General features: G+C 56.9%; 1 protein-coding gene across 2 annotated transcripts in view; it reads left to right on the top strand.

The window, feature by feature from the left end:
* Positions 1–12,739, top strand: part of LOC149990072 (E3 ubiquitin-protein ligase PDZRN3-like) — a 109,031-nt gene that overhangs the window by 86,762 nt on the left and 9,530 nt on the right. For both annotated transcript variants that reach the window (XM_090265671.1, XM_090265672.1), the window contains 2 exons: positions 7,650–7,897; positions 9,996–10,071. In XM_090265671.1, the coding sequence (XP_090121797.1) occupies positions 7,650–7,897; positions 9,996–10,071 (324 nt within the window). The remainder of the gene's footprint in view (positions 1–7,649; positions 7,898–9,995; positions 10,072–12,739) is intronic.

Genomic DNA, 12,739 nt, shown 5'->3' with positions numbered 1-12,739 from the left:
AGGCCGCTCTGACAAGGGCGTTGCTTTGTCACTTGTCTTCCTGTTCCCAGCCTTTGTCACTTAAATCACATCCACGTGAAGCTTGTCGCGTTTTAACGCAGCTTGTAGTTCCACGACCACCTTTAATTGTATCTTTTATTTCTGTTCAGTTCAACAGACTCAACTCTGGCCTCTTATGCGCTAAAACTTGTCATTATTCTGCCATTTTTATTTCCCAGGATTTAATCCCCACACATGCAAGAATCCATTATTTTATAACATGGTCATAGTTTAAAGCCCTTTAAATACCTTGAAGGCAAGAGGTAAGGCCATTTTTTTCCTACTTCAGAGTCTTCCGGACTTTCCAGGTTTGCTTTGGTCATTGTAGTTCGCCGGTCTGCTCAGTGTGGGCTTCTGGGCGTGTCTGCCGGTGACACCCGTGTGCAGGGGGCCTCCGGCTGCTGTCTGTAGTTGGGTGAGGGAACCGTCAGAGCTCTGGGGCTGGGGGGGGGACAGGGACGTGGCCCTGGCTGAGCACTGTTGGCTGGGACTGCTGGCCTGGTCCCCACCCCTCAAGTGAGGGTAGGACAGGCTCTGACTGACTCTCTGGTCAGAGTCACCAGATGGTGGGGACTGGGTGCTATACTCAGTGGCGGACAGGTCCCAGCTCAGCCGCCCCAGCCCGGCAGGCAGCACATGGGGACCCTCCACCCAAGTCGGGTCAAACGAGCGCAGACGGCCCAGCTCTGGCAAGGCCACTGGTTTTGCTCAGGAACAGGTTAGCCAGGGGCCATGCCCTCTTCAGGTGCCACTGGCGGCTGCGTGGGCTGCACAGCCCCCCGTGAGCTGTGGTGAGGTGCCCTGGTGGGACAGACAGAGGGGCTAACACCCCACGCGTGTCCTGACCAGATGTCATCTGACCTGCTCCTGCAGGTGGGCGGAGCCTGGGGCTGGGCTGGCCGCCAGGTCCTGCAGCCGTGACCGCCGTGTGCACAGGTGTGTGGCCGTCGCTGCAAAAAGCCCCTCCGCCATCCCCATCAGGTTCCTGGTGGCCGAGCCCACAGACGCCCCTACAGTCCTGTGGTTTGAAATCAGAGTGGGGGTACCCACAAAGTGAGCCTCGATGCCGGGGTGCTGGTTGTCTCCCCTGGGTTCTCTCTCCCCAAAGGAGGGACCAGAGACTCAGAGGACACCTGTCCCCAGCGTGCAGCTGCCCCAGGGGAGGGGCAGTATGTCACAGTCGACAGCTTCTCTCGCCGTCCAGTGCCACCGTCTCTGCCCAGCACACCGCCTCACCCCATGCCCTGGGGTCCTCTCAGCGGGTCCTGTCCTGGAGGGGTTGTTAGCACCTGTTCGCATGGGGTTGGGGGGCGAAGGCAGGAGCCACTATGTCCCCATCGTGCTGATGTCACTCTGAGAATTTTTTAAATCCAGCCTGCATCTGGGCTTAAACCATCTACTTTTCAGCCTATGGTTTATTAGCGTCTCTTGCGTCCAGGGGAATCTAACTTCTAGCATAGGTGTGATATTTTACAGAATGAAATCCCTGCCCCTGTATTTAAGTAAATGAACCCTTCAGGCTGAATTTTGAGCCGCATGAGCACATTGCACGGGTCACTGGCACATGCCGTAGAAACAGAGGTGACCACGTGGTGCTGATCCTGACACCAAACTCTTCCCCTAAAAAGGTGGCAGTTTTTCAGTTTGGAGAGAGGATGGACTGCCTTTTCCAAATACGGCATCAAACTAGATCCCCAACTGCTTGCGCACAAGTCCCAGAGAGCTGCCTAGGTTCTGGGCTCCTGTTTCGTAAGGTGACAGACGCTACAGGCAGCAGCTTCACCGGGCAGGTGGACAGTGGAGGCCACGCCGCTCCTGGGCTCCGCGCTGGGTTCGTGCCGCCGCGCGTGAGGTCTGAGCGCCGCCCGGCCGCCTCGGCCACGCCCGTCCTGCACTCGCTGCTCCCGCAAACTGCTGCCCACAGTGCGGCGGCCTCGTTCTTGCCCGGGAAAGTCTTCCCAGCGGCACGTCGTCAGCGAGGAGGGGAGCACGTGTACAGAGCCGCAGCAACTACAGGGTGACCGGAGTGTGGGCCAGTGGGCCGTCAGCGAGTTTACCCCCAGCTGGGCATCGGTGCCGCGTCCTGGAAAACGCAGCCACGAGTGTCGTGCGGGCAGCTGCAGGCGCGGCCCCCAGGCTGATGGGGCAGCAGGGAGGACGCACCCCACGCCCTCAGCACAGCTGTCTTGTCTTGGGAGACCTTCCGATAAGGGGCCTCTTTAAGATCCCGTAGCGTCCTGCCAGCGGCAGCGGTGCTGTTTGTGCAGAGACGCACTGATGGGATTTTCTCCCTAACTGCACCGAAGTCCCCAGGGGGCAGCCGGAGCCTTAGGTGAACAACTTACGCATTTAATTCATAATAAAGATAAAGTGTGCAATCAGCACTTCTTGTTCCAGAACATTCCATTTGCTCGGCTTTAGAGTCGCATAAACTGTTGGAAAAGCAATCTGCTCAGTTGGGCGAGTTAATGATGTTTAATTTGTCCGGCTGCACGTCCCTGGGTGAGCGTTCTGTCTGTGATTGCGGCCATCACGTCGCATTGAGCGTGGCGTCCCGGGGGGCAGGTTGCCACTCCCTGCAGCCGGCGGTGAGTCATTGCCTCCCTGAGCCTCTCGGGGATGTGATTGCGCGATGACAGTGTGATAAGTGTTATGGGCACAAGGTAATTCAAAACAAATTTGGCTGCAAAAATGGGTCATCTAGGTTAGTCAACTCCCGCCTCATCTCACCGTCTGTTACGAGAACATAATGATCCCTGAAATGCCTTGTCGAGAGCTTGTGTGCAGGTCTGCAGGCCTGTGAATTCCATCTGCTGCCACCCCCGAAGCGCCCCTGGAATCAAAGACTGGCAGGGCGCCTGCAGGTGCCGGCAGCAGCGGGGACGCAAGAGGGGCAGGGGGCCCTTCCTCGTTCACGTGCGCCTGCCGGCCGCCACCTGGGCTCCTGCTGCTGCTTTGATTTCTAGGTGATGTTTCCTGGGAAGTGTGACTGTCCTGGTATCGGATCCCCATCAGCACTGGTTTCTTATGGATTCTTGTTATTTGCGTGTTTGGTTTAATATGTAGGATATCTCATTGAACTTCCTAAGACCCCAACATGCCAATTACATGTGTATGTTGTAGATGAGGAAATGAGACTCGGAAGAGTTAAACTGCCCAAAGCCCAGAGGCAGGACCGCAACTGTGGCCCGTTCCCAAGCTGGGGTCCCTGTGGCCACCATCCCTGGCTGTGACAGACAAGGCAGTCCCCTGGTGTGTGGAGCGGCTTGTTTGTGTGTGATTTAACATGTGGTGTTGGGCTGCCGAAACTGTCCCCTTGGGCACAGTGCTGAGAGAGGCGGTTTGGAGGGCCTGGCCGGGGTGGTGGGGGCTGCGCGGGCATCTGGGGGTCGGCCTGCGTCCCCACCTCCCCTCTGCGGCTGCGGCGCGGGGTGCTGTGGGCGTGTCTGCATCAGCCCCTCGGAATGGCGCCCACCGTGTGCAGTTCAGAAAGCCCCCTGCTTCCGTGTTTGGGAGCATCGGGGCAGGGCAGCTGTTCGCCCTGTGACCCCCTCCACCCCCCCATGGCCCAGCCTGGGGCGCCCTTCCTTTCCTTTTCTGGGCTCCGCTTCGACATCCGCTCCGGGGGTCCAGGTTGTGCTCCAGGGAAGCAAGCACGACCCTCACTTCTCTATGAAAAGCGCTGATGGAGACGTGCCCCCCAATCACAAAAGCCCTTTCAGCGACTCAGTGCACAACTGGGAGTTCGCTCCTCCTCACGCGACCGCGTGTGTGCGTGTGTGTGTGCGCGCGCGGGTGTGATGTTTATACCTGCTGGGTGTTTGGGCGGCAGGTAGTTAAGCCCCAAGTGAAAAGGTCCTGGAGTGTAAGGGCTATAACTACGGTTATGCCAAGAGTTTGGGGGTCAGAGGCTCTGAGGTTCGTTTGCTCCATGGTATCAACAAAGACTCCAGCTCCGCATGTCTCTGCTCTGCGTGTTTCCGCTCTGCGTGTTTCTGCTCTGCGTGTTTCTGCATGTTTCTGCTCTGTGCGTTTCTGCATGTTTCTGCTCTGTGTGTTTCTGCGTGTTTCCACTCTGTGTGTTTCTGCTTTGTGTGTTTCTGTATGTTTGTGCGTGTTTCTGCTCTGTGTGTTTGTGCGTGTTTCTGCTCTGTGCGTTTCTGCGTGTTTCTGCTCTGTGTGTTTCTGCATGTTTCCGCTCTGTGTGTTTCTGCTTTGTGTGTTTCTGTATGTTTCTGAGTGTTTCTGCTGTGTGTTTGTGTGTTTCTGCGTGTTTCCGCTCTGCATGTTTCTGCTTTGTGTTTCTGTATGTTTCTGCATGTTTCTGCTCTGTGTGTTTGTGTGTTTCTGCGTGTTTCTGCTCTGTGTTTCTGCGTGTTTTTGCTCTGTCCTCCTCAGGGCGTTTATTTAGCATCAGGACTGGCTCCCAACAGGATCTGGGGACGCCCAGGAGCTCAGGCTGCACAAGCAGGCGCTCTGCCCAGAGCGGGAAGGGCCGTCCCTGCCTGGTGTCCTGCTTTGAGGAGGGACAGAGCCTCAGAGCTCCCTGACAGGCTCCCTGAAGCGCCTGCGGGCACGGCCTGCACCCAGCCCCGGGCAGCTGGAGCGGGGCCACCAGGCCTGCCGAGCCGCCAGGTCCACACCTCAGGGGTCCCCGGGGAGTGCTCCCGTGGGGTGGAGGCCTCGAAATTCGAGCTCTGTTGGCCGAGGGGACGCAGGAAGGCTGCTTGGTGTCCAGGCAGCTGACGTGGCCTCCAGCGCTGTTTTCGAGACCTAACTGTGGTGCAGAACGAGGCCCCCAGGGTGGCTGGTGGAGCCGCGACCAGGAGGTTCCCAGCGGAGACGCCTGGAGGCTCCCTGTGGCAACAGGCCTGGGGTTATAAATAGAAGCGGAAGCACCGGCTGGGCGTGTCTGGGGACCCATCGAAAGGCCTCGCGTCCAAGCTCCTGCAGGTGAAGCCGCCTCTGCTGCGCGCTGTCCCCTGTGACTGCCAAGGGCAGGGGCGCAGTGTGGCCGGCCGGCCGTGGCCTCGCCCTCCTCTCCTAAGGGACAGGTGTACCAGCGCGTTGTAAGTTCCTGGGTTGTGTGGCCCTTGCGGCCACGCGTTGGTGGGGAATTCGGCTCAGGTAGTTCTGCCTCCGCAAGGACTTCACACGCCTCCAGGTGGCTTCTGACCACCCCCACCCCCTCCTCATTGCCTTGTCCAAGGCCTCGGCGTCCAGGCTCCGAGCAGGACGGGGCAGGATGGTCAGTTGGTTTGGAAAACTGGGAAGAATTCCTTTGTGGCCTTTCAGTGTTTTCTCGAAGGAGGAACCGTGAAGACAGTTGTGTGTGAAACCCTGGTCTTACCGCCCCGCCATGGGGAGGATTTCAGAGTCTGGCGGCTCCTCCATCCCTCGCTTCCTGCGCACTGGAGTCAGGCTGCGGCCCAGACTCTGTGCAGCTCTCTCCTGATACAAGTCTACTGCCTACATGGACAGAATCCAGACCATTAGTGACCCCGCTGTGTGACGCGTCTGGGTTTCATTACAAGGACAGACTCTGGCATCTCGTCCTCCACCCAGGAGTGGTTTCCTGGCACTGACCCGCAGGGGCAGGTGGGAGGGCTGGGAAACCCAGGACATGAGCTGCAGAATCAGCTGTTGGGTTCTGCTCGGACAGAGGGAGACCCGGGGCCCGCACCGCAGAGGACGGACTTACTCGCCCATGTACTTTGAAGCGGGAGACCCTAAGGGGGAGACGCATGTGCCAGAGAGGGAGAGGGTCATTGTTCATTGTGGCATTACAAGTAAACGCTAAAAGCATGCATATTGAACAAATGTAACATTAATCAAGGGGACTTAAATTCAGGATTAAGTTACCATATTAAATGACATGACTTTGTCAGTGTTTCTCTCCAAAGAAGATGTGAGAAGCTGAGGAACTTCTGAAGGTACACAAGGTCTGTCCAGAAAAAGTACAGCCATTGTTAGTTTGCGTGACATCGATGTGACCTGGCAGCCAAGGGGAGGGGACTGGAATGCACATGTGTGAACAATGGCGACCTCACTGTACTAGTCAGTGGGGGCGGTAGACGCCGTTGAGTGAGCATGTGTGCTGTGTGGCTGTCGCATTCAAAATGACTGAGCAAGCAGCAAAGTAACGAATCTGCATCAGTTCTTGCGTTCAGTTTGAACATCCCTCTGTGGAAACTATTTGGATGACTCAGGGCACAGCTGTGGGCAGCTGGTGATTCGCAGCTTCATCGTGACAACACACCTGCTCATGCATCACGTCTCCTGCAGTTTTTTGGTAAAACATCCAATCACCCAGGTAACTCAGCCCCCCACAGCCCAGATGTGACACCCTGTGACTTCTGGCTTTTCCCAAAACTAAAATCACCTTTGAAAGGGAAGAGATTTCAGACCGTCAATGAGATTCAGGAAAATACAATGGGGCAGCTGATGGCATTTGGGAGAATGGTGTGAGGTCCCCAGGTGCCTGCTTTGAAGAGACTGAGGTGTCATTGTCTTGTGTACAATGTTTCTTGTATCTTCTTCAAGAAATGTCTATTTTTCATATTACATGGCTGGATGGATACCTTCTGGACAGACCTTGTATATTCTGCAGACGAGAATATGATTCCTATACCATGATTTTATATTTGCCTTTAAAAAGCAAACTCACCACTTGGGGGATGGTATTGAACTATTTGGGAGCCTGATGATGTTCATGTGTGCAATCCTTAGATGTGACCAGACTGCGGGAAGGTGGTGGTGTGGGCCTGGGCTGTGGGGGTGGGAGCAGCTGGAGGTCCGTGTTGCTGGGGGTGACTTCCCCTGGCTTCTCTTTCCTCTTGTGTAAGTGGCCGTGTGGCTGCCCGAGCTGCGTTAGTGCTGACGGTGCCAGTGGAGAGAATCCTGGACACAGCATCCAGAGTCCTCAGCCACCATGACCGCCCAGGTGGCCTCGTGTCGTCCCCTTGATGCCATCGGAGGCGGGAGTAGAGGACGGCGGCAGCAAGGGCCACATACACAGGGAAGTGCCGCCACCGTTAACTGTCCTTTCCCAGACGTCGGCCAAAACGTCAGCCATCGAAGCTCCTTCGCGACATCCGCTGTGCCCACCGATGGCCCGGGTTACTGTTCACTTAACGTTTTCAGTTGGCTTTATAAAGAAAAGCAAAGGAATTCATTTAAAAAGCAAGCTTCATATCACTTCCGTAAAAGCAACAATTATGTCACCTGACACAAGCTGGAAAATACGCACCCTTAAAACATAACAATGTAATCAGTTTCTAGTTAATGATTAGCTCTTATTCCTGGTAACAGCTCTGCGCCTGAGGCTGCCCTCTCGCCTCCCAGGCAGAGGAAGCCATTGCAGTCCAGACATTCCAGCGGGAAGCCGCGACTCCCGCTGTGCGATCTTATAGTGAATGCCGGAGCGCGCGCCTCCCCATGCACCCCCCGCCATGCTCCCGTCCCCCAGGCTTTCCTCCGAACCCTGAGACTTGGAGAATCACATCCTCTGACATCGACGCGGTCCCCGCTTCCAGCTGCTCACACACAAAAACAGCTTTTCCAGATCCTGCTTAATTAGAATCTTATCCCACCCAAAATCTTTCCGGCAGGTCAATGGCAAAGACTTATCCAGAGCCACGCACGACCAGGCGGTGGAAGCGTTCAAGACGGCCAAGGAGCCCATCGTGGTGCAGGTGCTGAGGAGGGCGCCGCGGCCCCGGGCGTTCCCGGCGCCGTCGGACGCGCAGCTGGTGGACGTGGGCACGCAGACCGACATCACCTTCGAGCACATCGTGGCCCTCTCCAAGATGCCCCCGCCCCCGCTGCCCGCACTGGAGCCCTACCTGTCCCCGGAGGAGTAAGTAGCGCGCCGTGTGTCACTGGGCTGAAGCAGACCCCACGGCCGGTGTCCCCCTCCACGCAGTGAGAAATTAGCACGTCTCACGGCCCGTGTTTCCAGCTATTGTTTATGGAGGCGATAAATTGAATCCTGCTCAAAGCCGCTCTGACATATTAATTATTATAAGCCTGGAGCAGTTATTCAAATTATATTCTAAGAACAAAATTACTTCCTAATGGTCGTAAAAGTTGTTTCCAAATAAAATTTAATCACCGCATATGGCAGTGTGAAGGGCGCAGCGGGAAGGGGCTGCCACGGCTCCGTGTAAAGGCAGCAAAGGGAGTTCCGGGTGGAAAGAGGCTGTGGGTTCCGCTCCCCCAGGTTCTGTCGCAAACCGGGTCCGTGCGGCAAGCCCGCAGCGGCCTCGTGTGAGCTCCGCGTGGCAGTCACCACGCCCATCGTCCCCACAGAGCCCCGTCCCAGGAGCTCACAGCCTCGCACGCCCTCACTGGGGTCAGGCCGGTGTCTGGCCCAGCAGCTGGGGCGACCTGCGTTCTCTGCCCTGAGCTTCATCTTTCCCGTGTTGAAATGGGGTCATAGCGGCGCCTGCTGCCCGGCATCGCTGGATTCAGCGCAATAACGTGCGCAAAACTCTCGGGCAGCGCGAGCAGCGATTGCCCTTATTTCGTGCTTGATGCTAAATATTTAAGAACAAAATGGAAGGCAAGGAATTTTCTAAGCACAGCCACTGGCTTAAAAGATGTCAGTTCAGTGTAGCTTGTCACATGTGACGCCACACGCCTGACATCCCCTGCGGCCAGTCTCTAGCTGAGGTCTGTCCCTCCACTCTCCTCCCATGTTGCTCCTTGCTCAGGTAACTCCCTGGCAAGTTATCGCAAAGGACATTTCTGCCTCCCCTGGGGATCACCCAAGGAAACCCCGTGGGACCTCTTGTTTTTACCTCCATTGCTGGCAGGGTGACAGGTGGCTTCACCCCTGCTTGTCATGGTTAGCTGTGACGGGACCCAGGGCCAGTGCCCAGGCTTGCGGCTATGGTGACAGCACGGGAGGGCGTGGCAGAGCGTGTGCAGACAGCGGTCCCCGTGTTCCGCACACTGTCCCCTCTGTGCAGAGGCTGCAGCTCTGCGGTGCTGCTCCGCGGATGTGTGGTCCGCTGGCAGGTCTGTCTCTCCTCAGCTGCCAGTTGTCACGGGCCATCGGGCATGACCCCAGTTAGTTCTGAGGGACAACTCCCGCACTCACGCGTTGATCTGTCCCCGTGACGACCTTCTCAAAGCAAAACCCCTAATTTTCTCTCAAGTCTAGTTGCTGTGACATGACTCCTCCCCAAGGGGCAACTTGAGAAATGTCACGAGTGTCTAGAGGTCAGACCTCTGCAGTCTGGCTGCAAGGTCAGAGATCAGTAGGCGCATGCGTCAGGTTGAGGGTTAACTCGACACCTGCCAGCCGGCCTCCCAGCCATATCCCCAGCACAGGACGCCCCACAGAGGTCCCGATTGAACGACCACATGTGTCTGGTCTGCCCTTCCAAAACCACGTGCCAGGCGGTGAGACCAGAGCCTGTTGACTGTCACACCGTCCTTGGAGAGCAGGAAGGTTCAGGTCCCCAACCAGCAGTCCGGGCTGAAGCTCTGCGTCCCCTGTGGCACCGTTCAGAGCTGCTGCCTGCACACCTGTTTCCAGAGACGCGCTGGGTTCTGAGAACCGAGTCACATATGCGGGCCTTGGAGACACACAGTCTCAGTTCTCCTGCATGCATGTCTTGCGTGTGCAGCATGCACAAGTGCGCACATGTGCACATCTGTGTATGGTATGCTCTGTGTGCACATGTGAGCGTGTGTCCACGTGTGTGTGTCTGTTGCAGTGTGCTCTTGTGTGTGGTGTGCACTTGTGCATGTCTGTAACCGTGGGCATGTGTGTGCATGTGTACGCATGGAGATGCGTGATGGGAGTGCCACTGAGCTGGGAAACACAGCGGGAGGCGTGGGGGCTGTGCCGGACCCTGCTGCCTGCCTGCCTCGGCCAGGCTGCAACGGGCCGTGAAAGCAGGCCCCTGGCCGCGCCAGCGCCTCACCTCTCACCCTTCGGTCCACAGGCACCCCTCAGCCCACGAGTACTACGACCCCAGCGACTACCCTCAGGACGTGGACAGGGAGGAACTGGAGCTGGAGGTGAGGTGTCCTCTGATTTCGGGGCCACAGAAGACAGTGCGTTCTCTGTAAGCACAAGCCGAGCAACTCCCGGGGGGTTTATTCCCAGAGCACGACCTCCCGCGGCTTCAGCTGCACATCAGCTCCCCTCCCTCCGCAGCAGCTTGGCCACCAGATCCCAGAGCAAAATCTGCATGTTTTTCTCAATTTTTACAGTTATATTTACTGGGTGACATTGGTTCATAGGGAAATTTTTGTCGTTTAAAGTACTCAGAAGAGTACACCTCCTGCTCCGGTGTGTGAAGCCACATGACCTGCTCCCGCCTGAGCTGCCCCGCACACGTAACTGCTGCGAGCCCCCGCCTCTCTCCTGCGTTGGCACGTCCACGCTCGTGCCCCTCCAGAGCGGGTGGCAGAGGGCCGAGGGGACGCTGCCTACCCCCGGCAGCGGAGGTCTGCCTGCTGATTGCCCCGCTGAACGTTTTCTGAGTCTGATCTTGCAGAAATTAAGCAAACCCATGACTCCCTCATGTGTCATATGAGGCCAAAGAGGACTCGAAATTCTAGATGCTGACTAAGGTCAAACTGGCCTCCAAGGCGTAGACAGTTCAGAGGACATCCGGTCCCAGAGTTCTGCTGCTCGTTTCCCCTTCAGTAGGAGTGCTAGAAAGTGGAGAGAAATCAAGTCAGCTTTCAAGGTGTGCTTATTTATGCTCCTGGGAAAACGCTGTTCCATATTTCAAAGTAGAGTATTCTTTGAAGACCAGTTTTTAGAGCAGGGTAGTAGGATGCCTTTAAAAGGAGACCTGAAATTGAGAGGTAAACCCTTCGGCACGACGGGAAGGTCAGCCAGGGAAAACCCGGTACCGCCTCCTTCCGGTTCACGGCCAGCTGTTGTGTGATCCCGGCGCCCCCCCCCCCCACACCTGTGAGGTTGAGTGGGTTGGGGTGCTGCAGTGGCAGAAGGGGAAGAGCAGTAGGAGGCAGCTGTGTTCCTCCAGCACTGCTTTCAAGTCACCAAGAGCTTCTGTTCCAAAACCGAAGACAATAATCACAAAAGTGCACAAGTGACCCTTCACTGGCCGTTCATGCCCCGCCAACTGCCAACAGGCAATGTATTTGGCATTGCAGGTGTGACTGTCAATTTCTCCCCAACGTCTAAACCAGAATGACAGTTATTCTGACGTAGAAAGTGCTGGTGGCTGTTGCCACTTGCTGTCAACCATGGACTAACGCAGGGGCCATGCAGCGACCGGTCCGGGACACACAGCCTCGTGCCTCTCAGAAAAGGAAGGTTCTGCCTCTAGTTATAATGTCCCATCTCCCCGGTGGCAGAGCCGGTTCCAGAGGCGTGTCCAAGCTCCAGTGCGTCTGGGAAATGTCAGACCGAACAGCAGCCACCAGGTTTCCCTGCTTGAGGGCTCCCAGAACGATCAATGTCTTGGGAGGGGGCCTGCAGCAGAGCTTCCAGACCCAGCTGTTTGCGCTGAGGACCTCTCTTTGGCCAAGTACCTGTTAACATTCCCCGGATCTGCAGGTCCTGCATCACTGCTTCGCAAGAAGGGCTATCAAGTAATCCTTGTAGGAGAATACTGCTTCTTGATGTCGCCACCATGTGACAAAGTAGAGGTCTTTAAAACTGTCAGATATCTCAGGAGCTAGATTGAAGGTCCTGTGTAGACTTTTTAAGTCTTGGGCTTTCAGTTAAGTTTGCCTTTATGCACTTGGCCTCAGTTCCACTTCGGTTCCAGTGCCTTCGAGGATGTGATGGGAGCCGTGCTTTCTCCGCAGGAGAACAGTCCTGGGAGGCCGCAGAGCTCCCACGGCGCCTGTGTGTCGTTCCTGGGTGGCCACGGAGCTCCCACGGCGCCTCTGTGGTGTTCCTGGGTGGGTGCTCCGTGGCCATACAGAGTGACGTCTGAGGGATGTGAGTGACTCAGCCAGGCCTCCCCGTGTTCAGAAAACTAGTCAGTGTTTTAATTCAGCCCTTTGATGCCACAGCGTCACGCCACGCTCACCTCCGTCCCGCTCACCTTTCGCTGCGCAGATGTCTCAGGAAATGTCGTGTCTGGCCTGGAGCTCCTGTTTCCCAGGCTCACACGCCGTGAGCACCGTCAGACAGGAGCTTTCATCCCCTAGAAACCCAGCGTGGTCCTTCTCCGAGGGCTGTCACGCTGAGCCGAGAAGCCACACCAGGCCCGAGGCTGTGTGCCCAGAGCAGCTGAGACGTTGCCCGGCTGTTTCTGTTCACTGACCTGGTGGGTTTGGAAGAGCAGCTGTCCCATGCCCTGAGCTGAGGACTCGGGAGTGTCCCCCTGAAGCTCCCTGCAGCCACTCACCAGGAGGGTCCCCCGGGCTCCCAGGAGTGTAGTTGTGGAGCCCAGCGTTGGGAAGGTGGCCAGTCCGTTCATCACGGTTCATAGACAACCTCCTGCTAAGAACTGAGTTCCCTAAAGCAGGCCCATCCCGTCCTCCCCACTGCCCCCCGAGATTTCTGTAAGGCAGGTCCATCTGCCGTATCCCACGCGGGGTCCCTGCATGAGTGAGCGGCAGCCGCAGCTCCGCAGTCACATCGCAGCTGAATCAGACGCACATCCACACCTGTCACGAGGCGCCGGCTCCGTGGACATGACACGGGCGGGGGGAAGGCCGTGCACACCTCACCATGTCCTAGGAGCAAGTGCACAGA

The sequence above is a fragment of the Furipterus horrens genome, unplaced genomic scaffold, assembly GCF_987537825.1.
Source record: "Furipterus horrens unplaced genomic scaffold, mFurHor1.1.pri manual_scaffold_29, whole genome shotgun sequence".
In the NCBI taxonomy this organism is placed as follows: Eukaryota; Metazoa; Chordata; class Mammalia; order Chiroptera; family Furipteridae; genus Furipterus; species Furipterus horrens.
Note: the sequence above shows the minus strand (reverse complement) of the source record. Positions and strands in the feature narration are given on the sequence as shown.